Consider the following 23975-nt stretch of genomic DNA (forward strand, 5'->3'; position numbering starts at 1 on the left):
ATGTTCCTGGTCATTGTGGACGCCCAGTCAAAGTGGTTGGACGTGAATAAAGTTTATTCAGCAAACTCTGAGATGACAATTGAGAAGTTGCAGGCATCATTCGCAACACACGGACTCCCAGAAGTAATGGTCACGGACAATGGAATGTCATTTACTGGCAGGGAATTCGAATACTTCCTAAAATCCAATGGCATTTGGCACATAAGGACAGATCCGTACCACCCCTCGTCTAATGGCCTAGTGGAAAGAGCAGTCCGAACGTTGAAGGTTGGATGAAAGTAGCAGCCTACAGTGTTATTTAAGACCAAACTGTCTTGGTTCCTGTTCAATTCTAGGGCAACCCCACATGCAACAACAGGGATAGCTCCAGCAGATTTGCTAATGGGGAGCAGACACCGCACCAAGTTAAATCTGATCTTCCCAGACCTGGGAGGATGGTGAAACGGCAGCAGGAATACCAATGCTGGCCAAAGGTCTCCTCTAAGCGATGGAGACAATTTAATTCAGGGGGTGAAGTTTGGTGCCGGAACCATGGAAATGGCCCTGTATGGCTACGAGGTAAGGTTGACGCAAGGTCAGGTCCCGTGACTTACAAAGTCTGGATAGGTGATACAGTACAGAACAAATATGTGGATCACCTGAAAGCCATTACCTCACAAACGGGGCAAGGGCAAAACATACCTTGCCCCTCAGTACAGTCCAAAGGCCTGGCTAAATCACAGATGCTCTCCCTCCATCTGGTGTTGAGGAAACCTCAGAGTCCAAAATGGACGCAGCCTCAATACCACTGCCTCTGGAAGAAGAGTAGGAGACTCTTTTAAGATGCTCCAGACACAAGGGTGGCATGGTGGCTCAGTGGTTAGCACTGCTGCCTCACAGCACCAGGAGCCTGGTTCGATTCCACCGCCAGGTGACTGTCTGTGTGGAGATTGCACATTCTCCCTGTGTCTGTGTGGGTTTCCTCTGGGTGCTCCAGTTTCCTCCCACAGTCCAAAGATGTGCAGGCTAGGTGGATTGGCCATGTTAAATTGCCCATAGTGTCCATGGATGTGTAGATTAGGTGGGCTATAGGGGGATGGGTCTGGGTGGGATTCTGCAAGAGTAGGTGTGGACCTGTTGGGCCAAAGGGCCTGTTTCCACACTGTAGGGATTCTAAGTCTAAGTCACAAGAGTCGGGCCACAGTCCAGTACATGCCACCTCTGTCTGAGTCCTAGTTGGAGGAATCAGACCTGGGGTGAAAATGTCACAAAAGAAGCTACAAGCGAAAGACCTGGACTTCGTAGGGGGGGAAGGGCGTAGTGATTGGAACCAGGTGGACCTCACTGACTACGAGGCCATTGATTGGGATTGTTAACTTGGGCCAATCGGGAAAGCCCTGGCTGACCAATATAACCAGGAGACTAGAATCTCCTCAGTTGAGAATTGAGTCCAAGCTGGCTGCCCATAGCCAGTGTACTGTGCACAAGTAAATGAAGGGTGACTTGGTGACAGGACCTGGCCTCTGTGCAGTTATTTCACACAGCCAATTTGGGTACAGCAAAGTCCCACGTACAGCAGCAGATAATCTGTTTTAGTGATGATTGTTGAGAGATAAATGTTGACCAGGATGCTGGAGAGAACATCCTTGCTTTTCTTCAGAATAGTGCAGTGTGATCTTTTATGTTCACCAGAGAGGGTTCAACATTTCATTCTGCAAACCCCTCTCTGAGCCACACACTATCCTGACTTGGAACTATAGAAAATGATAACATAAGAAATCAGAAAAGACCACATGGCCCATCACCAATATTCCATCATTCAGTACAATTGTGGCTGATTATGGGCTTCAAGTTTGCTTTTTCACCTACTCCCCATATCGCCTGATTCCATATCTGTCCCAGCCTTAACTAAATTCCAACGGAGCATCAGTATCTTCCTGGGGTACCAAATTCCCAAGATTCAAAACCTGTGTGGTGAAGAAATTTCTCCTCATCATGATCCTAAATGACTTTCCTTTATCTTGACACTATGCCTCTTTGTTCTAGGTTCCATAGCCAGGGATGGGGGATATACCTTGGGGGATATATCTTAGAGTCTATTGGTCAAGCCCCTTGAGATTCTTGAATGCCTTCATGAGATTACCTTCCATCCTTCTAAACTCTAGAGAATATATATCCATTTTACTCAGCCTCTCATCAAACAAAATGCCCCTTTCATAAAGCAATGTTGACCAGTTTGAATTATTCTCTGCTTTTCTAAGTGCATTGATAAGATTTTCTTAATCGTGGATTTCCCAATGACTGATGCCAGCCTAATTAGCCTGTTGTCCCTGCGTTCTTTTTCCCTAACACGTAAGAAGAAAAGCATTTTGGGTGCGGGGACCTACAACTGTGCCAGCAGCTCAGAACTGAGTGCTGGCAAGAGCAGGGTGACCACTCTCAGCCACTACGTCAAATGTGAATCACTTACAAATGTTCTCTGCATGTGACCTATGGGTCTCACCTGTAGAGGAAGCCCCTGTTGAAGCCAAGGGCTGCGAGTTCATGTGAGGCTGCATGTGTTGAGGAGTATATGTGTCGTAGTTCCGCACGCTGACAGCTGGGCTGGCTGGAATCATGCAAGAATACGATGACGTTTGACCTGGAACTGGCTGTACAGATTGCTGAAAAGGCAGAACATAGCAAACTTTATTACTTGGAATTAACCAATGACAGCATGTAATTACAAAAGTGTTACAGTGTGGAAGGGGGCTCATGTGGCTGTGTGCACTCTCCAACCAAACAATTCCCCTCACGCTATTCCCCTGAGCAGTCTTCCTTTTCAGATAATTATCTAATTCCCTCTTGACTGCCTCAATTGAAGCTGCCTTCATCACGCTCTCAGGAAGCACGTTGCAGATCCTAACATTCATTGCATGAAAAGGTTTCCCCTCGTGTCCCCATTGCTGCTTTTGCCAATTATCTTAAATCTGTACTTGCTGGTTCTTGATCTGACAACCAGTGAAAATGTTTCCCCCATCTGTACTGTGTAGATCCTTCATGATTTTGAACAGCTCTGTCAAATCTCTTCTCAAACATCTCTCCACCAAGGAGAACAGTCTCAACTTCCCCAGCTTCTCCACATAACTGAAGTTTCTCACCCTGAAACCTCTCCCATGAATCTTTTCTGCATCCTGTCTAATGCCTTCACATCTTTTCTAAGGCATGGTGCCCAGAATTGGACACAATATTCTGGGTGAGGCCAAAGCAGTGTTCTAAACACATTTGGCATAACCGTTTACTCTTTGTGCTTTATCAATTGCTCCTGCCGCCTTCAATGACTTATGGACATATAGACTAAGGACCCTCTGCTCCTGCACCCTTTTTAGAATGGTAACTTTATTTCATATTGTCCCTCTACCAAAACGAATCACTTCATACCTCTGTGTAATGATCTGAGATAGTAAAATATCCCAAGTCACTACACACGAGTGTTGTGAAACAAAAATTGACACCAAGCCACATAAAGAGATATTAGATATTAAGGAGATGACCAAATTGTTGTCCGAAGACATCGGTGTTAAAGAGCACTGAAAAAGTAAAGAGGCAGAAAGGTCAAGGGAAGGAACTCCAGAACTTAAAACTTTGTCGCTGAGGGTGTGGCCACCAATGGTGGACTCATCAGGTTTGGAGGAGCAGAGATATTTTGGAGCTTGTTGGGTTACCAACAGGAAGGATCTCACCTTTGGAGAAATCAACTCCCACGGACCCAAAATAAACTGCTGCACAGAATAGTTGAAATAAATAGCACATGGACCTTTGTGGGAAGCTACATGTATTCACGAGGGTGAAAGGAGTAGAAGGATAGAGTTAGATGAAGTAGGATAGCTGGAGGTTCACATGGAAAACTAAAACCATCTGAGACCTGAAACTCCCAGTCCTGTGGTTTGATTTTCTGGCCCCCACCACTGCCATCACCACAAACCCCACCCCCCAACACCCCACAGCACCCCCGCCTCCCGAAATCAAATCTGTAATTTGTGATTTGCAGAAAATCTGTGAGACAGCTGATTTCGTTTTAAGATGAGAAATAAAAGTGCCAGGTCAAAGTACTAATGCAACAGGATAGCACGGCTGAAAAGTATAAAAGATCACATGAGGTGGGCTAGGAAATATAAAGTGTAAAAAATAAAGTTTGAAAAGCCTCCTAGTAATGAAAATTTCAAGAGAATGATTATAGAAAGTGAAAGTGAGAAAGGGGGAAAGTGAAAGAACAGGAAATAGTTTGTGAAATTTATTTACTTTATGTAAGAATGTGACAGGAGTAGCTGAAAGAGAGAGAGGAAAATTGAATATTTCATAAGAGTGGAAGCTCCTTCATGCATGTAATAATCTCTCTGTATATGGCTGGCTTTGACTCCTGTCTGTCACCACCACCTAATCTTCCAACATAACATCAGAAAGTCATCAGATTTCCCTAGAGAAAGCAAGCAAATGATTATTCTCACTTATCTACATTGTTTCTCCTGGAGAGATGGTGTTTTGCAGTTCATTTAGGGGATCTGGGTTTTCCATGTTTGTTGTAGCCTGGGGCTATGGATAGTTAAGGTGGAGGCTCGAACATTCCTTCTAACACATGGCTGACAAGGAATCTCTCCTTACCATCTGCCATTGCGTGAGTCAGGTGGATTTATAAGTTGATACCCAAGGTCTATGGCCATGTGATGAATTCACCTTCCTTGGCCATCAAGTCTAGAATGGGACCCAAAACCGAAGCCTCTGGTCCAGAGACAGGAACGTTACCCACTGCACCACAAGACCTCCAGGAGTTGTGTAAAATTACAACAGGAGATGCAAGGATTCCCCAAGAAAGAGAAGAACAAAATGGTCCTCAAATAACATGGTCATGTCCTGATGAATAGAAATGATACAATGTCTTTATTATTACACAGGACACAGTGAAATCCTGATCAACATATAGGGCTCGATGTCTTCCAATTATAAAAAGCAGCAATGTCCTCAAAAATTTCCAAATCATTTCAGTTAGCCATAGTTGCGTTTCAAGTCAGTAGATAGTAACAGGAAAATACAGGAGCCTATTTTATAGAATCATCGAGTCATGGAGCCATACAGCATGGAAACAGACCCTTTGGTCCAACTCATCCATGTTTCCCGCACTGAACTAGTCCCACTTGCCTGCATTTGCCCCATATCACTGTAAACTTTTCCTATTTATGTACCTGTCCAAATGTCTTTTAAATGTTGTAACTGTACCTGCATCTACCACTTCCTTTGACAGTTCATTCCACAACAAACCACCCTCTGTATGAAAATGTTGCCCCTCAGGTCCCTTTTAAATCCTCCTCCACTCACCTTAAATATACACCCCCCAGCTTTGAACTCCCTTACCTTGAGGAAAAGACCTTTGCTATTCACCTTATCTATGCATCTCATGATCTTATAAACCTCTATAAGGTCACCCCTCAACCTCCTATCCTCCAGTGAGAAAAGTCCTAGCCTTTCCAGCCTCTCCCTATATCTCCACTCCCAGTAATATCCTTGTAAATCTTTTCTGCATCGTCTCTAATTTCCTTCCTATAGCAATGTGACCAGAACGGGACACAGTACTCCAAACGTTTTATGCTTTCTGTCTCTTACCATCCGAATAAAGGAATTACATTCACTATCTTCCAAGTTAATGGAGCCATTCCTGAATCGAGTGGTTTGTAAAATTGGAACCAATGCATCAACTACCTCACTCACCACTTCTTTTAAAACCCTAAGATGAAGTTCATCAGGATCCAGGCATGTGCCAGCCCACAGCTTCAAAAATGTACTTCATACCACTTCTCTGTTGATTGTGTTTTTTTTAAGTTGCTCCCTTCCATTTCCTGATATATTATTCCATTTGGAATGTTGTCTGTCCCCTCTGTAGCGACTTCTCTGCCATTGTCTCAAATTCCATTATTGATTTTCCCATCTCTCATTCTGTTGCACTAATCCTCACTTTGTTAACTCTTTTCCTCTTCAAATATTTATAGAAACTCTTATTATCTGTTTTTATGCTGAGCTAACTTTCTCTCACACTTTAACTTTTTTCCTCTTTATTGATTTTATGGTCATTCTTTGCTGTTGAACTTAATCTTATTTTGCAGCTCTTGGTCTGTTACCTTGTAGGTTTTGGCCCTTCGAGTGCATATCTAAATACTTTATTTAAATGTGAGGAAGGCTTTTGACCCCTACCATCCTCTCAGGCTGAGAGTTCCAGACCTCTACCAATTTCAGGGTGGCACGGTGGCTCACAGTGCCAGGGACCCAGGTTCAATTGCAGCCTTGGGTGACTCTCTGTGTGGAGTTTACACATTCTCCCATGTCTGCGCGGGTTTCCTCCCACAATCCAAAGAAATGCAGGTTAGGTGAATTGGCCATGCTAAATTGCCCAGTGTCCAGAGATGTGCAGGCTAGGTGTATTAGCCATGGGAAATGCAGGGATGGGGTGGTATTAGGTGGAATGCTCTTCGGAGAGTTGGTGTGGACTTAATGGACCAATTGGCCTGCTTTCTATAGGGATTCTATGAACTTCTGGGAGGAAAATACTTCTTCTTAATTCCCCAAGAGTCCAGGTTTTTTTCTTTATTTACTGCTTCTAGTTAAATGAAATCTCAAACAAGCTAAAGAGGAACATGGAAGTAGGGGATGGAGGGGGAGGGAAGAAGAGTGGGAAGAGCCAGTTAATGTGCTCCATGTTGGGACCAAAGCTGGGAAAGAAAGGAAGGAGGTCCTGTTCAGGGAACACCAGAAGTCAGGAACTAAGTTCAACAATAAGGCCTTACAATTAGGAACCAAACCATGTGCTAATTGACAAAGAAATAGGCAAATCAAGAAGGTGAATGCTTGGCTGAAAGACTGGTGTGTGAGAACAAAAGGATTCAATTTCATGAGTCAAGAGCTCTAGTAATGGGGCAGGGAGAATCTGTACTGCTCTGCAAGGCTGCAACTGAACTAGATGAGAGCAGTGTCTTCGTGAGAAAGAACTTTAAAACATTAGAAAGGGTAGAAATATGGTAAATGTGACAGAAAATAACAGAAATAGCTGATGACAACAAAGGATAAACCAAGGAAAGCAACAAAACAAAATTGACTTGACTGGTCAATGGGTGAAAATAAAAGGGACTATTGAAGACAACTTAAACTGCCTGTAAACAGTGTGAAAATCGAATTGAGGAGCTCAAGACAAGGAGTAAGGAAATAGACATAGTAGGAATAACTAAGGTTTTTGATAATTATTGCAGGTTTTCGTCAGAAAGGGTAGAGAAGGTAGGGGGGAGTATGTGGTTTATCTGCCAAAAATAATGTAAATAGGAATAAAAAAGCAAACTAACAGATGATTAAAACAGGAAACAGAACTGAATGAAGAGATAAGGGATCAATCATACTAATAGGGATACACTGCAAACCACCTAATGATGAAAAAGAGTTTTAGGGAGAAATAGGTGTGCTAATGTCACAGAATATAGAACAACCATAGCAAATTTTAACTACCCCAAACTAAACTGGCAAGATGATTTGACAAAAAGCAACAAGGAATAACGTCATCAAAAATGTGAGAGGGACTCCTTTTCGTCTACAATGTAAGCACTGTGAGTCCTCATTTAGAGCCATCGCATTTAAAGTTGGTTCACTTTAACAATGTCCTGTTAGCAAGATCTCATCAAGCGTAGCCAGATTCACTTTAATGTAATGTACCTAACCTGATTAGCGACGTTTTGGCAGGGCCACTCTCGCTTACCATGCCCAGACCTCCTTACCCTTTCAACCATCCGACTTGCAGCATCTCCAGGTGCTTGACTTTCCAATGTAGCCTTTCTCCGTGTTCGACATTCCAAGAGTGGAACCAAGGCACCACTGCCCAAGTTCTGCATGCAGCAAAGTCGTATAAATAATGATAACATTGTCTGTTTTTGGGAGTTTTCTTTAAAGGAGGAAACCAGGAGAACTCCCTGCTCTTCCTAAAGTAGGTCAACTGATTTTTTTTGTCTTACTTGAACTACAATCATAATTAAAAATTTAATGTTTCACTCATAGGACAGGATTTCTGACAATGAAGCTCTCTCTATATTGCACTGAGATGCTGGTCTAGGTTATGTATCACACTGTGCAGTGGGTTACAAGAGACTCCCATTGTTTTCACTTGCAAGGCATTGCAAGGCACTGTCTGCAGCATGGAAAAACCAATGGGTCAAACCATTGCCATCCTATTCCCATCTTGGTGATTGTACCTGCAAGGGAAGGTTATTTGCCATGGCAAAAGCTGGCATCGGTGGAAGCCCACTGTAACTGTTTGCGAGAGAGGTCTCATTTCTGCCCAGCATTGGTCCTGAAGAGAGAAAAGGAAACACAACAATGTCACAATATCTCCCTTCTTAAACTGAATTGAGCTTGTTTCAGCCTGGACAGGAATTTTTTTTTAATGTATTCATTCAGGGTGTCGTTATTACCCATCCCTAATTGCCCAGGGGGCAGTTAAGCGTCAACCACATTACTGTGGGTCTGGAGTCACATGTAGGCCAGACCAGGAAAGGATAGCAATTTCCTTCCCTAAAGGACATTAGTGAACCAGATAGGGTTTTTCCCCTGACATTTGATTCATGGTCATCATTAGACTTTTAATTCCAGATTTTTATTGAATTCCAATTCCACCATTTGCCACAGTGGGATTCAAACCTGGGCCCCAGAACATACTTGAGTCTCTGGATTAACAGCCCAGCGATAATGCCACTAGTCCAACATCTCCCCTTGTGGCACAAGTGGCACCACCAATCCCAGACTACAGAGGGAAAGAGTCACCTTGGATTCCTGTGCCCAACTGCCATGCAGTGGCAACTGCTAGAAAGTGCACACATTTGTGTGCTGGGCATAGACAAGGTACCAGTTGACTGTGATGTCCCATCCCCAACCCCCACCCCACCCCCAATAAAAGTCAAACACACTATAGGCCAACACTGCTTATGCTTCCATATTTGGTCATGGTTGCCAAGGGCACCCACAGCGTGCAAACCCACCAGGTGAAGAACATTTTGATAACCTTTTCCCAGTTTAATCCATCTTTGCCTAGAGGTTTAGGGCAACATTTCCTGAAACCATTTTTCCACAATTATAGGCAATTATGGGAAGATGATGGTTTAGTAATCTGGAGGTCCAGCCTGATGGTCTGTTGATGTGGTTTCAAATCCCACAAGGACAGTTGATGGAAGTTAAACTCAATTTATAAACCTGGAACAGAAAGCTGGTCTCAATAATGAAACTATTACTGATTACTGTAAACACCCATCTGGTTCATTAGTGTTCTATAGGGAAAGAAATCTGCCATCCTTACCTGGTCTGGCCTACAATTAACTCCAGATCTATGCAATGTGCCTGACAAATGACTCAGCTCAAGGTCAACTAAGACTGGACAACAAACGATGCCCTTGTAGCAGAGCCAGATCCCATTGAAGATAAAAGTGAAATTGACATGGTCCTACTGGACTATGGGGCTGTTCTCTCATTAGAGAGAGATGCTGGTGGTGGTTTAACCTGAGGTCACCATACCTGAGGCAAGGGGTAATGGCTTTGGGGGTTAAAGAGGCAGTAGCCCAGAGGAAACAAAAATGCTAGGGTCAGCAGTACATAGTACATGAGTGGGGCAGCCAACAACAGATTACAAACTTGTAGCTACAACCTTATGTGGATCTGAAGCCAAGCAGGAGACAATAGCACTTTGGAGACTGAAAGAAACCGCCATCCCCAACCTCAAAATATCCCAAAGCACTTTTACAGTCAGTCAAATAACTTTTGAAGTGCAGTCAGTGTTCCAATGTAGGAAATATGGCAACCAATTTGTGAACGATACGATCCCATAAACAAGGAGCAAATCAGCTGCCTTTAGTGATCTTGATGGGTAAATATTGGCCAGGCCATTGGGGAGAACACCCCTTGCTCCTTCTCAAAAGAGTACCTTGGAATCTACTACATCCACCTGAGAGGGCAGACAAGAGGGTTTCAGTTTAAGATCTCATTTAAAGAGAAGGCAAAAATAGCAGAGGTGTCAAAAAAAGGAGGGGGTCGGTTAAAATGTAGACTTTCAGCATCACAGGGATGCATTCAGTATGAACTAATATAGTGACTAGTTGCGCTATAATAACCTGAGGTAGCAGGCTGTGGAATTGACTGATAAAGTGTAGGTGAGAAGCTGCTGTTGATGGGGACATGACTTGGACCACTACACGCCTGCCTCCTCTGATTGCGGAGTTTCTCTTCCCTCCTCCACTTGGCACGTCGATTTGAAAACCATACCTTGAGGTGAGAAAGACAGTAATAAAAGCAAATGAGCTGCAATGTTAAATTAATAAGTATCAAAGGTTTTAAAGGATAGTGATAATGCAAAATGCCACAGCATTCAAATGCAAAAGTCATTTAAGAAATGATATGTTTCAACAGCAGGGAAGTGGACACAATTGTCTTCTCAATAAAGGAAGACTGCACAGGACAGTCCAGCAAATCAGTCAATACAAAAACAAGAAAGAATTGCATTTATACTGAGGGCATCACAAAACACTTTGCAGGAAATGAAGTATTATTCACATACAGTCACTCTTGTCATACACAGTATGTTATAGACTCATAGAGATCTACAGCATGAAAACAGGCCCTTTGCTCCAACTCATTCATGCAGACCAAACACCCTAACTTAGTTTTGGAGTAGATCTGTACCTCGGGTTGTGGGTGTTGAGGTTGGTTGGCTCGCCGAGCTGGTTTGTTGTTCCGCAGACGTTTCGTTACCGTGCTAGGCTCTGAGGTGGTGACAGTACCAACGCACCAGGAGAACACTTGGCCTAAAGCTATCTCTAGACCAGCTTTATTCAAAACAGATGATCTGATCATTAACTCATTGCTGTTTGTGGAAGCTTGCTGTGCACAAATTGCCTTCCACATAGAGAGATATGGGCCAAAAGCTGGCAAATGGGATTAGACTTTATTGAGAGGACAATTGTTTAAATACCAGGAAAACAGAACAGCGCTTCAGTGGAGGCTGCACTGATGTTACCAGCAGGGTAATGAAATGTCTGCAAACTAATGGACCAGCTTGGCGAGCCAACCAACCACAACATCCACAACCCCAGCTACAAATCTACTCAAGAACCTTATATTCCAATAAACCAAGGTTGGCAAACAATCAAGGCAGAATTCAATGGGGCTTGAGGAGCCAGCTCTAGATTGTTTAGCATCAGCTCTATTATAGCTAGTGATCTTGCAATAAGAGTCCCTGGGAAGAAACGTTAAGTAAAAATAACAGATCCTCAATTTCCTCGTGATCTTAGATGTTCCCAGAGCTCCAGTCAAAGGCCATTGGAATTCTGGGGCCAGCATGCAGGTGCTGCATGAACCATTCTGGCAGATTCTGGCTATCAGTTCACTGACGTTAAGTAACAGGTATGTTAAACTCAACTCCCTACAACAGGATTCCCCATTCCTAGAGCATCAAGACCCCCAATGCACAAATGCTATACATACACTTGGGGCAATATTTAGGTCCTGCAGAACAAGCAGAAAGGCTCACTAACATAAGTGCCAATCATGCGCTTAACTAGCTTTCCACGGGATCAAAGACCCTGAGGGTTGGGAGGGTGAGGGATGGGGGTCTCACCTGCCAACAGTTGCCAGTCAATCAAACACCAGCAGCTCAAATGAGTGGCACGATCACTGGAGAGGCAGTGGTTGTTGCCAATATGCACCCACCCAAGGCTGAAGATTGCCAATGGGACCCAGACACTGGTGAGTGAGAGCTAAAGGGGGAATTGCAGGATGGGAGTCACAGGGCATGGGTAGAAAGGCATCGGCAGCAAGGGCAGGTTCTCAGCAGACATCCCCTTCTCGATGCCAGGTCCCTCAATCAAGCCCGTTCAGAGTTTCTTATTGTGTTCCCCCAAATAGCGAATGCCCCTGCCCGTCTCTGAGTTAATTCAAGCAGTGATAGGATGATGCCCTTACATGGGTATTAATTGCTCACTCCAGGGCTTCACCGATGGTGGTCAGGGTGGCTACTCATGGGCCTTCCTGCTACGGACCTCATCACAATGGAGATGGGAAGGTGCCACCTTCTGACTCAATTAAAATACTCCCCTCCACCTAATTCACTGTGGGGGAAGGGAATTAAATACCTCCACCTTTTATGCCAGCCAGCCCTGGTAACAGTGAGGACCATGTACAGGGTTAATTCAGAAGTCAAACCAGTAGCAAAGCAACCAAAAAAGAAAACTGTGTTATGACATACTTAGGACTGAAACCATTATATATTCAGCTACAGACGTTTAGAATTAGAACTGCACGAGCTGTTAATCGTTAAATAGTTTTATTCGCTTTTCTCTTCCTATGCAAATCCCTCTGCTCATATATATACATATGGTAACCTCAAGCAGGCAAAATGCACAGTGCAATTTTTAAACCATACAGGTGTTAGGGCAGATTGGTGTCTGGAGGATTGAAGAAACCCTCTTTACTTGAGGCTACTTGATTGCCCCTCCTGTTACAAAGCCTGGAAGCCTCTTGTAGCTGCACCCTGCCAATTATCTAAACCCAGTCATCACTATATACTTTGCATACCAAGGGAACCTCATTGTGTTGCACTTTACATTATAGACAGCTTGTGTTTTTGCATTATCCACATTTCAAACTGACACAGGTAGATCACATCTCCAGTTACCTGTATTCTAGCTTCAGGGAGGTCAATTTTAGCTGCTAGTCTTTCTCTGGCAAAGACATCTGGATAGTGTGTACGTTCAAATTCTTTTGAAGAAAAATACAAAAAGTTCAACATTTTAAAATATTCATGTTTGTTGTCTTAAGACAAGTGAATGTGTAAAGTTGAATCAAACCAGAGAAACACATCCTTCTATAGCCCAGCTCTCTTACCATACCATCCAGATATGGGCCAGGAGCAACAACATTGACAGATGCAAAGTAGACCATAGCCTATTTACCAAAGTATTACTGATGCTGGGAAATCTGAAATGAAAACAGAAAATGCTGGAAATTCTCAGTAGGTCAGGCTGCATATGTGGAGAGAGAAAGCAGAGTTAACTCTTCAAGTCAATGGCCTTTCACCATATCCCCGAGCTCAGTGTCTCAGTTTAAAAATGAGAGGTCACCCGTTAAACATGGAGGAGATGAGAATATTTTTCCTCACAGAGAATTGAGAGTCTTTGGAATTCTCCGCTTCAAAAGGCATTGGAAGCAGAGTCTTGGAAGCATTGGAATCTTTTAAAGGCATGGGTCAATGGATTCTTAATAAGCAAGCAAATGAAAGTATATTAGGGGTAGGCGAGAATGTAGAATCATAGAATCCTTACAGTACAAATAAATGCCATTCCACCAATCGAGTCTGCACCGATCCTCCAAAACGCATCCCACCGGTAATTGCACATTTACCACAGTTAACCCACCTAGCCTGCAATACAATGGAGCAATTTAGCATGGCCAATCCACCTAACCTGTACATCTTTGGACTGTGGGAGGCAACCCACGCATAAACAGAGAAAACGTGCAAACTCCACACAGACAGTCACCCGAGGGTGGGATCAAACCCAGGTCCCTGGCACTGTCAGGTAGCAGTGCTAACCACTGAGCCACCATGCCACCACAGATGGAATACAATGTGGGAAGGTGTGAGGTTATACGCTTTGGTAGGAAGAGCAGAGACATATGTGGAGCAATCAGATCAAACTTGATCTTATTGAATGGTGAGGCAGGTTTGAAGGGCTAAGTAGCCTATTCGTGCTCCAAATTCATACATTCATTTACTAATCAAAAGGGGAGGTGATGGCCTAGTGGTATTATCTCTGGACTGTTAATTCAGAGACCCAGGTAATGTTCTGGGGACCCAGGTTCAAATCCTGACATGGCAGATGGTGGAATTTGAATTCAATAAATATCTAGAATTGAGAGTCTAACGATGACCATGAATCCATTGTTGATTGTTGAGGGAAAAACCCATCTGGTTCACTAATGTCCTTTAGGAAAGGAAACTGCCATCTTTACCTGGTCTGGCCTATATGTAACTCCAGACCCACAGCAACATGGTTGACTCTTAACTGCGGGATGGGCAATAAATGCTGCCTAGCCAGTGATGCCAACATCCTACAAATATTTTTTTTTTTTAAAAATTGCTTTATTTGAAGTTGATTGAGGGATAAATATTGCCCAGGATACCAGGAATAACTCTCCTGCTCTTGTTCAGAACAGTGGCATTGAACCTTCTACATCCACCACAAAAGGCATCTTGTTTTAATGTCTCATCAGGGAAATGGCACCTCTGCTGGTGCAGCACACCCTCAGTCCTGTGGTGGTGTATCAATTTCCATTGTGTGCTCAGACCCTGGAGGAGGTCTTAAGCCTAGAACCCTGTGACTCAGAGGCCTGAGCGCTATCAATTAAAAATCAGGTCATAATAAACATGTAAACTGAGGTAACCTCCCATCCCAGATTTCCCACAATCCTAATTTAGCTTCTCGTCCTGAATCCTGGGGCAGGTTTCTCTAAGTTTTGTCCTGGATTTCTTCCTCAAGTGCAGGCCTTGTTCCTCTGCACCCACCACACAGGGCAAATGTCTGGTTGTCCATGAGGTCAGGTCCCAGCTTGCAGCTTGGTAAAAGAGTGTGGTCGTTGCCTGTCCCCACCACTGCTGTCATGGACAAGCCTGACCTTCGCTGAGTCTCAAGCTCAATATGTGCAGGTTAAGTGGATTGGCCACACTAAATTGCCCTGTAGTTTCCACAGAAGTGCAGGCTAACCCTAACCCTAACCCTATCGGAGGTGGCTGCAGGGTTAGAGAGATGGGGGAGGGGGAAATGGGTCTGGGTGGGATGGTCTTCAAAGGATCGATGCAGATCCGATGGGACAAATGGCCTCTATCTGTGCTGTAGATGTTCTATGATTCTAGGATAACCCCCAGAATGTTGATAGTGAAGCATTAAGCAATAGTAATGCTATTGAATGCCAAGGAGAAAGATAGTTAGATTCCCTCTTCTTGGAGATGATCATTGTCCGGCACTTTCATGGCACGAATGTTATAAGTCCCTTGTTAGCTCAAGTCTGAATATTGTCCAGGTTTGGTTGCCTTTGGTGACTGACAGTTTCAGTACCTGAGGAGTCACAAATAGTACTGAACATTGTGCAGTCATCACATTCCAGGCCATCATAAATTTTTTTTGTTCTTTATTCGGTCACAGGAAGAGAGCATCGCTGGCTAGACAGCATTTATTGTCCATCCCTACTTGCCCCGGTTAAGAGTCAACCACATTGATGTGGGTCTGGAGTCACATGTAGGCCAGACCAGGCAGTTTCTTTCCCTAAAGGACATTAGTGAACCAGATGGGTATTTCCAACAATCAACAATGGACTTGTGGTCATCATTAAATTCTTAATTCCAGGTATTTTATTGAATTCAAATTCCACCATCTGCCATGGCGGGATTCGAACCTGGGTCCCAGAATGTTATCTGGGTTTCTGGATTAACAGTCCAGCAATAATACCACTAGGCAGCACATTCCAGGCCTTCATGACCTTCTTGGTAAACAGTCTTTCCTCATATCTACCCTTAACCTCCTGCCCCTCACTTTGAACCTGTGTCCCTTCATGACTGACCCTTCAACTAAGGGGGACAGCTGCTCTTTATCAACTCAGTCCATGCCCCTCATAATCTTGTACACGTCTCTCAGATCACCTCTCAGTCTTCTCTGCTCCAAGGAAGACAACCCAAGCCTGTCCAAGCTATCCTCTAAATTAAGTGTTCCATCACAGGCAGCATCCTGGTGAATCTCCTCTGTACCACCTCCAGTGCAATCACATTATTTCTGTAATGTGGCGATTAGAACTGCACACAGTACTCTGGCTGTGGTCTCACCAAAGTTCTATACAATTCCAGCATGCCTTCCCTGCTTTTGTAATCTATGCTTTGATTGATAAAGGCAAGTGTCCTATACATCTTTTTCACCACCCTACTAACATGCCCTTCTGCCTTCAGAGATCTATGGTCAAACACTCCAAGATCTCTTCATTCCACAGAACTTCCTAGGATCATGACATTCATTGAATACTTCCGCGTCAAATTACTCCTTCCAAGTTGTATCACTTCACACTTTTTTAGGATTAAGGTCCATCTGCCACTTATCTGCCCAATTAACCATCCCATTTATATCTTCTTGTAGCCCAAGAAACTCAACCTCACTGTTAACCGCCCGACCAATCTTTGTGTCATCCACAAACTTACTAATCTAACCCCCTACACAGTCATCTACGTTATTCATAAAAATGACGAGTAATAGGGCACCCAGCACAGACCTCTGTGTTACGCCACTAGAAAGTGGCTTCCAGTCACTGAAGCAGCCTTCTTTCATCACCCTTTGGTCTCATACAGCTGACCCAATTTTAAATCCACTTTAAGCATGGATTCAAGTCACAAACAGAATTTGAATACAATAATTAAATCTGAAATATAAAGTTAATCTCAGGAATGGTGGCCATCACAACTATCACCAATTGTTGTAAAAAAAAACCCATCTGGTTCACTAGTTCTCATTAGGGAAAGAAATCTGCCATCCTCACTTGATCTGGCCTATATGTGAATCCAGGCCCATGGCATTATGGCTGATTCTTAACTACCTTCTGAAATGGCTTTAGCAGGCCACCCTATTCAAGGGCAATTTAGGGATGGGTGACTAAGGTTGGCCTTGACAGTTGTGCCCATGTCCCATGAAAGAGTAAAAGAAATTCATCTGACACCTGAAATGCAAGACACCATTGCAGCAAGTTTGACCTAGCATCTAACAAATTTGCGTATTTCCAACATTTTCTGTTAAGCTGCTCTTTTCTGCTCTCTTGAAAAATTCAGATGTTATTGTGAGCTGAAAAAATGGCCATGCAACCATCAGAGGCAAACATGACACCTTAAAGAGCAATGGTGACACAAGGAGAAACGCTTTCGCACAGTGAATGGCTTTGGTCTGGAATGCACTGCCTGAGACTGTGGTCGAAGCAGGTTCAATCAAGGCTTTCTGGAAGGTATTGGATTATTATCAGCGAAAGAGGAATGTGCAGGGCTATGGAGAGAAGAGGGGCGAATGATGGCCATTGAATTGCTCATTCAGAGAGCCAGCACAGACAATGAAGGGCCAAAAGACCTCCTCTTGCACTGTAACCATTCCGTGATTCAGAGACTAATTGAGGGAAGTGGGGGTAGTAGTGAGAAGCAGGGCATATTGACCTTCCTGTGTCCCCAATATATACGTCATCTGGTAATTTTCACAGACTAAAGTGCTCAAGGAACATGACAAAGGAGTTGCAATTGGGAGAAAAAAGCCAGAGGAGGTGATAGTAGGTGGTACATTTCAAAATGAAATCCAATGCAGCAGTTACGTCTTTATTAGAGCAAGAAAGATGAGAGAGATGGGGAAAGAGAGCAGTTGAAGAACAGAGGAATAGATTAGACAGCCAGAACACAGACAGGTAAAGCCCACCTAGGAAAAAGCTAAGGGAAAATAGAAGGAAAGCAAGAACAAGATTTTAAAAAACAGACAAAGCAAACATCCATCATTATGACAAAAGCAAATTACTGCGATTGCTGGAAACCTGAAATAAGAACAAAAAGAGCTGGAAAAACATAGCAGATCAGGCAGTATCTGTAGAGAGAAACAGAGTTAATGTATCAGGTTGATGACCTGTTTGTATTCATCATTATGACTTTGAATAAATGTTTTTGCGTGAATTTTCCCAGACTCTCTGTCTCCATCCGGATTTCTGCTGTCCTTCCGCTAATATTGTGGGAAATGTGAAGAGGACTGGTGTATCTCCCAAGGAGGTACCCCGAGCTTCATTCATAGTTGGGCTGGTGGTACCTTTTTCCAAAGCCTCAATCTGATCTTGTGTGAACGACGTGCGGTTCCGTTGAAGCTTCCTCTTAAGTTGCAGGCGGATCTGGGATTCATCGGAATCATCTCCGTTCACATTAACCCCGCTGCCGTTTTCACCTCTGACCTCCAACTGCTGGCACCCTTCTGCTGGAGTGAAAAATGGGACATAAAGCCAGTTTCATTACCAACATGCAGACCTCACACAAAGAACCCTCAGGATCAGCAAAACAGCTCACTTCAATTCGCATATTATTTGGTAGGGGGCTGGTTAGATCAGTTGCTAGAGTGTGGTTTAAAATAATGCCAACAGCACCGGTTTGATTCCTGTCACGGTAAACATCGGACGCATCTCCTTGTCTAGGCAGAGTGATGCTTTTTTAGACTAAATTGCCAATTGTCTCTCTCATGGAGACAGCTGCCTCTGGTCCTTGTAAGAAATGGGTAATTAATTATCCGAGACAACAAGGTGCAGGGCTGGATGAACACAGCAGGCCAAGCAGCATCATAAGGAGCAGAAAGGCTGACGTTTCAGGCCTAGACCCTTCATCCAGCCCTGCACCTTGTTGTCTCGGATTCTCCAGCATCTGCAGTTTCTACTATCTCTGAATTAACTATCCATGTCCGATCAGCAAGCAAGCTTCCTGTAGCTTTGCTCACTGTGAATCAAGAATCATAATCAGACCAAAAAGAAAGTCTTGCATTTATATAGCACCACTCAGAATCTCAAAACATTATAACATGTTTTATCGCAAATGAAGTACACTTCACTGTTGCACCGTACTAACACAGTAGCAAATTTAAACACAGCAATGTACGGCAAACAACAGTGTCAAGATGACCAGGTAATAGGTTTCAAGATAAATATTTCCCAGGACATTGGATGGAATTCTCTTGCTCTTCCTCAAAACTTTGATATGGCTTCTTTTGATTCAACTTGAGAAAGCTAATGGGACCTTGGCTTAAGATTTCCTCCAAAAGCCAGCACCTTATGATGGAAAATCAGCCTAGATTTTTATGCTTCAAGGCTTTAGATCAGAGGTATATGAGCCACGAGAGGCAGAATATACCAGGTAGAGTCAGCATCTATATCAATTACATTCTGGTCTGCAAGACAGATGGCCTCATATGATGTGCCATTTAAGTTACCTGTACTCCCTTGCCCTGGTACCGAGCTTCCCTGGTACCAGCCTGGCCTCCCTCCCCAGCTCCCAGTCTGGACATTCAACATCCGTAACTTGTCGTACATCCCATCAGCTCCCATTGGATGTTCTTCAGTGGCCAGGGTGCACAAGGCTCCACTTGCAGACAGTACCTGAAAGAAAATAGGAGAGAAGACACTCGAGCACAAGTCTACTCAGTGTACTCTTTACACAACGGGCTAGAATCTAATCAACAGGTTCTATATATAGAATAATGGTTATCCAGGAGTGAATTAGAAGTCAGTACCTAATTAAAGAATTCAGATTTTTTAATATATAGTTTAATGTATATCTTGAGAGGTGTGTTACTGGCTGAGTTGTAAAGCAGGAGTTTAATGATTCACCTACAGAACAGCCAATACCCAGAGTGAATATGAGTGAAAGGTTCAGTTGTCGGGGCTACAGTCTCACTGAAGATTTTGTAAACTTTAAAACTGAAGCTCAAGTCATTTCGTCATTAAAAGGAAGCAACAGCTTTGAACTAATTTCACTATATGTAAACTGAAATGTAAGATCATTGGAAAAAGCTGAAGAGAAATGAGAGAGAAAAGTGCTTACGCAGCAAGCTGCTGTGATCTGGAGCACATTCCTTCAAAGGAAGCAGCTTCAATGGTAACTTTCAAAATGGAATTGGATCATAGAATTACAGAATGATACAACGCAGAAGAGGCCTTTCAGCCCAGCAAGTCTGCACTGACAAAAACTACTCTAAATTCACACTAGTCCCACTTTCCAGCACTTGGTCTACAGTCTTGAATGTTATGACATTTCAAGTGCATATTCAAGTACTTTTTCAAGGTTATGAGGTTTCCCGCCTCAAACACTCTCTGAGGCAATGCTTTCAGATCCCCACCACCCTCTGGGTGAAAAGAATTTTCCTCAAATCCCCTCTAAACCTCCTGCCCTTCACTTTAAAAATTATGTCTAAGTTTCTTTTATTGCAGGTGGTGGTTGCTGGCACTTATGTGATACGAATGTTAAATATCATTTCTCAGTTGAAACCTGGATGTTATTTAGGTCCGGTTTCATTTCAACATAGACACCTGTGGTATCTGAAGATGTGTACTTCATGCTGAACATTGTTCAATTGTCAGCAAAAAATCTCCACTTCTGACCTGGTCATGGAGGGGAGGTCAATGCTGAAGCTGTGATGACCTGTGGCTGAATTAATTGAACTCCCAATAACTACAGAGATAACAAGGTGTAGAGCCGGATGAACACAGCAGGCCAAGCAGCATCAGAGGAGCAGGAAGGCTGACATTTCAGGCCTAGACCCTTCTTCAAAAATGGGGGAGGGGAAGGGGGTTCTGAAATAAATAGGGAGAGAGGGGGAGGCGGATAGAAGATGGATAGAGGAGAAGATAGGTGGAGAGGAGACAGACAGGTCAAAGAGGCGGGGATGGAGCCAATAAAGGTGAGTGTAGGTGGGGAGGTAGGGCGGAGATAGGTCAGTCCAGGGAGGACTGACAGGTCAAGGGGGCGGGATGAGGTTAGTAGGTAGGAGATGGGGGTGGGGCTTGGGGTGGGAGGAGGGGATAGGTGGGAGGAAGGACAGGTTAGGGAGGCGGGGATGAGCTGTGCTGGTTTTGGGATGCGGCAGGGGGAGGGGAGATTTTGAAGCTTGTGAAGTCCCAATAACTACAGCTATGTTTACTTCTGCCAGTACCACTCCACCTAGTGGAGATTTTTACCTCTGATGCTCATTGACTCTAGTTTTGCTAGGGTTCTTTGAGGCTACACTCAGTCGAATGTTACTTTGATGTCAGAGGTGGTCGTCCTTACTTCCTTTCTTGAATTCAGGTATTGTCCATGTTTTGACCAAGTGTTGGGGTAAGGAACTGAGTGGGCCTGACACAACCCACATGAGACATCAGTGAGCAATCATTGTTGTGCAAGTGCTGCTTAATAGAACTGTCAACGACACCTTCCATTACTGATCGTTAACAGTAAACAGAAGGAGCGGATTTCTCCTGCTTTTTATGTATAGGATATACCTGGGCAATTGTCCACACTGCTGGGTAGATGCCAGTGTTGTAATTGTACAGGAACAGCTTGGCTAGAGACAAGGCTAGTTCTGGGGCACAAGTCTTCGGTACTATTGCCGAATGTTGTCAGGCCCATAGTATTTGCAGTCTCCAGTATTTTCAGACATTTCACAACAATACGTAAAGTGAATCAAATTGGTCGATATCTGCTATTTGTGATACTGGGGATTTCAGGAGGAGGCCAAGATGGGTCATCTACTCATCACTTCTAGCTGAATATATATCCAAATGCTTCAGCCTTTCTTTTGCACTGATTTGCTGGGTTCCTCCACATTTGAAGATGGAGATATTTGAGGTGCCTCCTTCCCCAGCGAGGCTAGAATGTGTGAGGACGGCAGATTTTTCTTCTCTAAAGGGCAATGGGGAGGCAATGTCTACTGGAATTATCGCTCGTTTATTAATCCAGAAACTCAGTTAATGTTCTGTGAACTTGGGTTCAAATCCCACCACAGCAGATGGTGGAATTTGAATTGAATAAAGAATCTACAATTAAGAATCTAATGATGATCATGAAACCGTTGTTGGAAAAATCCATCTGGTTCACTACTATCCTTCAGGGAAAGCAATCTGCCATCCTTACCCAATCTGGTCTACATATAACTCCAAACCCACAACAATATTGTTGACTGTTAACTGCCCGCTGGGTAATAAATGCTAGCCTAGCCAGAGATGCCTACATCCCATGAAGGAATAAATAGTGAATTAGATGGGACTACAACAGTTTCATCATCAGATGATTATTTTTAATTCCAGACTTTCATTTATTGAATTCATCCGTATATTTGCAATGTTGGGATTTGAACTCATAACCCCAGAGCATTACTTTGGAGCTCTAGTCCACTGTGCCACGACCTCTCACTCACGTGTTTTCTACACAATGTTTGCTATTACAGTATACAGTCAGCTATACTTTTGGTTACAAAGAATACATTGTTCCCTGGCCCTTTGATCAATGACAGGACTTAAAGGATTGAATGATACATGGTTAAGGTCAAAGTCAGTATTCCCTCCATCAACTGGCATTTTTGATTTAACCACACCACCCCTCCCCAATGTGTGTCAAATAACACAAAGTTTATTGTATTTTTGTCTGCATTTTGTTTGCCTTTTATCTTTCTAGAGTCTTAATGAGCCATGTCATATTTCCAATGGCTGTATTGTGCCAAAATTAAAACCCATCACATATTGTTTCCCTTACTTTTATACAATTTAAGATTATCACCATCTAATCACTCCTCCGAATTCTTCCAACATTTTTCTGTCTCTTTCCAGCATTGGTGAAGTCCTGTACCAGGGTCCATGGCCCCTTTGCTCAATGATTATGCAACATTTTAAAATTTTCGGCTGGATGTGGAACCGGTTGACTTAGCTATATTCTGTTAAAGCTGCCACTCCTGCCATGTACACTTCCAATGACAATCTGCCCCTGGCAAGTTTAACAAGTCATAATCAGCATTTAGTTATCAGGAAGATGTCGCATTTAAATGGCACATTTCCCAAAGTGCTTTTGAGCCAATGACGTACTTTTTGAGTGTAGTCAGTCACATTATTAAAAGGTGGGCATCAATTGTGCGCAAAGGAAGTTCCTTCAAGCACCAATGTGATAATTAACATATTGGCTAAGGCTCAAAGGATAACGCCTCTGCTCTTCATACATTATTATGTAGAATATACAGCACAGGACAGGCCATTCAGTCCAACTAGTCCATGCCATTATTTATGCTTCACTTGCACTTCCTCCAAATTCTCTATTGAATCCCTTCTCCCTCACTAATTTATCATCTTTTTTCACAGCATGCGGGTGTGATTAGCTAGGCCAGTTTTATTGACTATTTCTAATGCCTTTGAGAAGATGGTGGTGAGCTGCATTCTCGAACTGCTGTAGTCTGTGGGTGTAGATACATACACAGTGCTGTTAGGGAGCAATATTCAGGTTCTTTGCTCAAGTGGCTGTTCCTAAGGAAGCACACCAAGACAAACAATTTTTTTAAAAATTAATTCATGGGGTGTGTACGTGACTGGCTGGGGCAGCATTTACTGCCTGTCCCTAGCTGCTCTTGAGAAGGTGGTGGTGAGCTGCCTTCTTGAACCGCTGCAAAGCATTTGTTGTAGATACAACCAGAAGGCTGTTAGGAAGGGAATTCTAGGATTTTGACCCAGTTTCAGCGAAGAAATGGTAATATATTTCCGAGTCAGGATGGTGTATGGCTTGGAGAAGTTCTGGCAAGTGGTGGTGTTCACTCTAGCGAAGAGTCATCTGGACTCGAAACATTAGCTCGCTCTCTCTCCATGGATGCTGCCTGACCCGCTGTGATCTCCAGCACTTTTTGCTTTCAGTACAGATTCCAGCATCTGCAGTAATTTGCTCCTACATGGTGTTCACTTGCATCTGCTGCCCTTGTATTTCTAGATTGAAGGGATGGGATTTGGATGGCTTAAGTTCCTAAGGGGTTGCTACCAGGAAGGGAGAGAAGAGGGAGATATCAAACCAAACACTGATAATGCACAAAAGTATGCTATTTACCTCAGTCATGAGATCAGTGAGAATATTTACAAGCAGAAGATTAGACGATGCAGCAGCCTCAGTGATATAAACCTCAGCAGACAACCATAAGGAGGAGTACTGCTCTCAGCCAACTTTGGATTCTTCTTTGTGAGATTACATGAATGAGTGGTTGCTGGGGCCTTTAAAACTGGAGACAGATAAACATTTAACATTAGCTTTGTTAATTATTCCTTCAAATTATTATTTTTAAGTCAACAACTATAGATCATTTTTAAACTGTTGTCATCTGGCCCTCTTCTGTTCAATCGGTGATGTAAACATA

The 23975-nt window shown here is 43.4% G+C and overlaps 1 protein-coding gene across 3 annotated transcripts in view; it reads right to left on the bottom strand.

Moving 5' to 3' along the window:
- The window catches only part of LOC109937626 (paired box protein Pax-6-like), a 31234-nt gene extending 7469 nt beyond the window's left edge, over window positions 1-23765 (bottom strand). For 2 of the 3 annotated variants that reach the window (XR_007265687.1, XM_020536162.2), the window contains exons 1-7: window positions 23672-23765; window positions 19050-19215; window positions 17889-18050; window positions 12701-12783; window positions 10143-10293; window positions 8238-8335; window positions 2483-2642 (exon numbers count right to left, since the gene is read on the bottom strand). Coding sequence is in view for 2 of the 3 variants with exons in the window: in XM_020536162.2 (XP_020391751.1) it covers window positions 2483-2642; window positions 8238-8335; window positions 10143-10293; window positions 12701-12783; window positions 17889-18050; window positions 19050-19215; window positions 23672-23680 (829 nt within the window). In the remaining variant the exon portion in view is untranslated. The remainder of the gene's footprint in view (window positions 1-2482; window positions 2643-8237; window positions 8336-10142; window positions 10294-12700; window positions 12784-17888; window positions 18051-19049; window positions 19216-23671) is intronic. The other variant, XM_020536227.2, reaches the window with a different exon arrangement.
- Between the last annotated feature and the right edge of the window lie 210 nt (window positions 23766-23975).

Source organism: Rhincodon typus, chromosome 37 (genome assembly GCF_021869965.1).
Source record: "Rhincodon typus isolate 14 chromosome 37, sRhiTyp1.1, whole genome shotgun sequence".
Lineage (NCBI taxonomy): Eukaryota > Metazoa > Chordata > Chondrichthyes > Orectolobiformes > Rhincodontidae > Rhincodon > Rhincodon typus.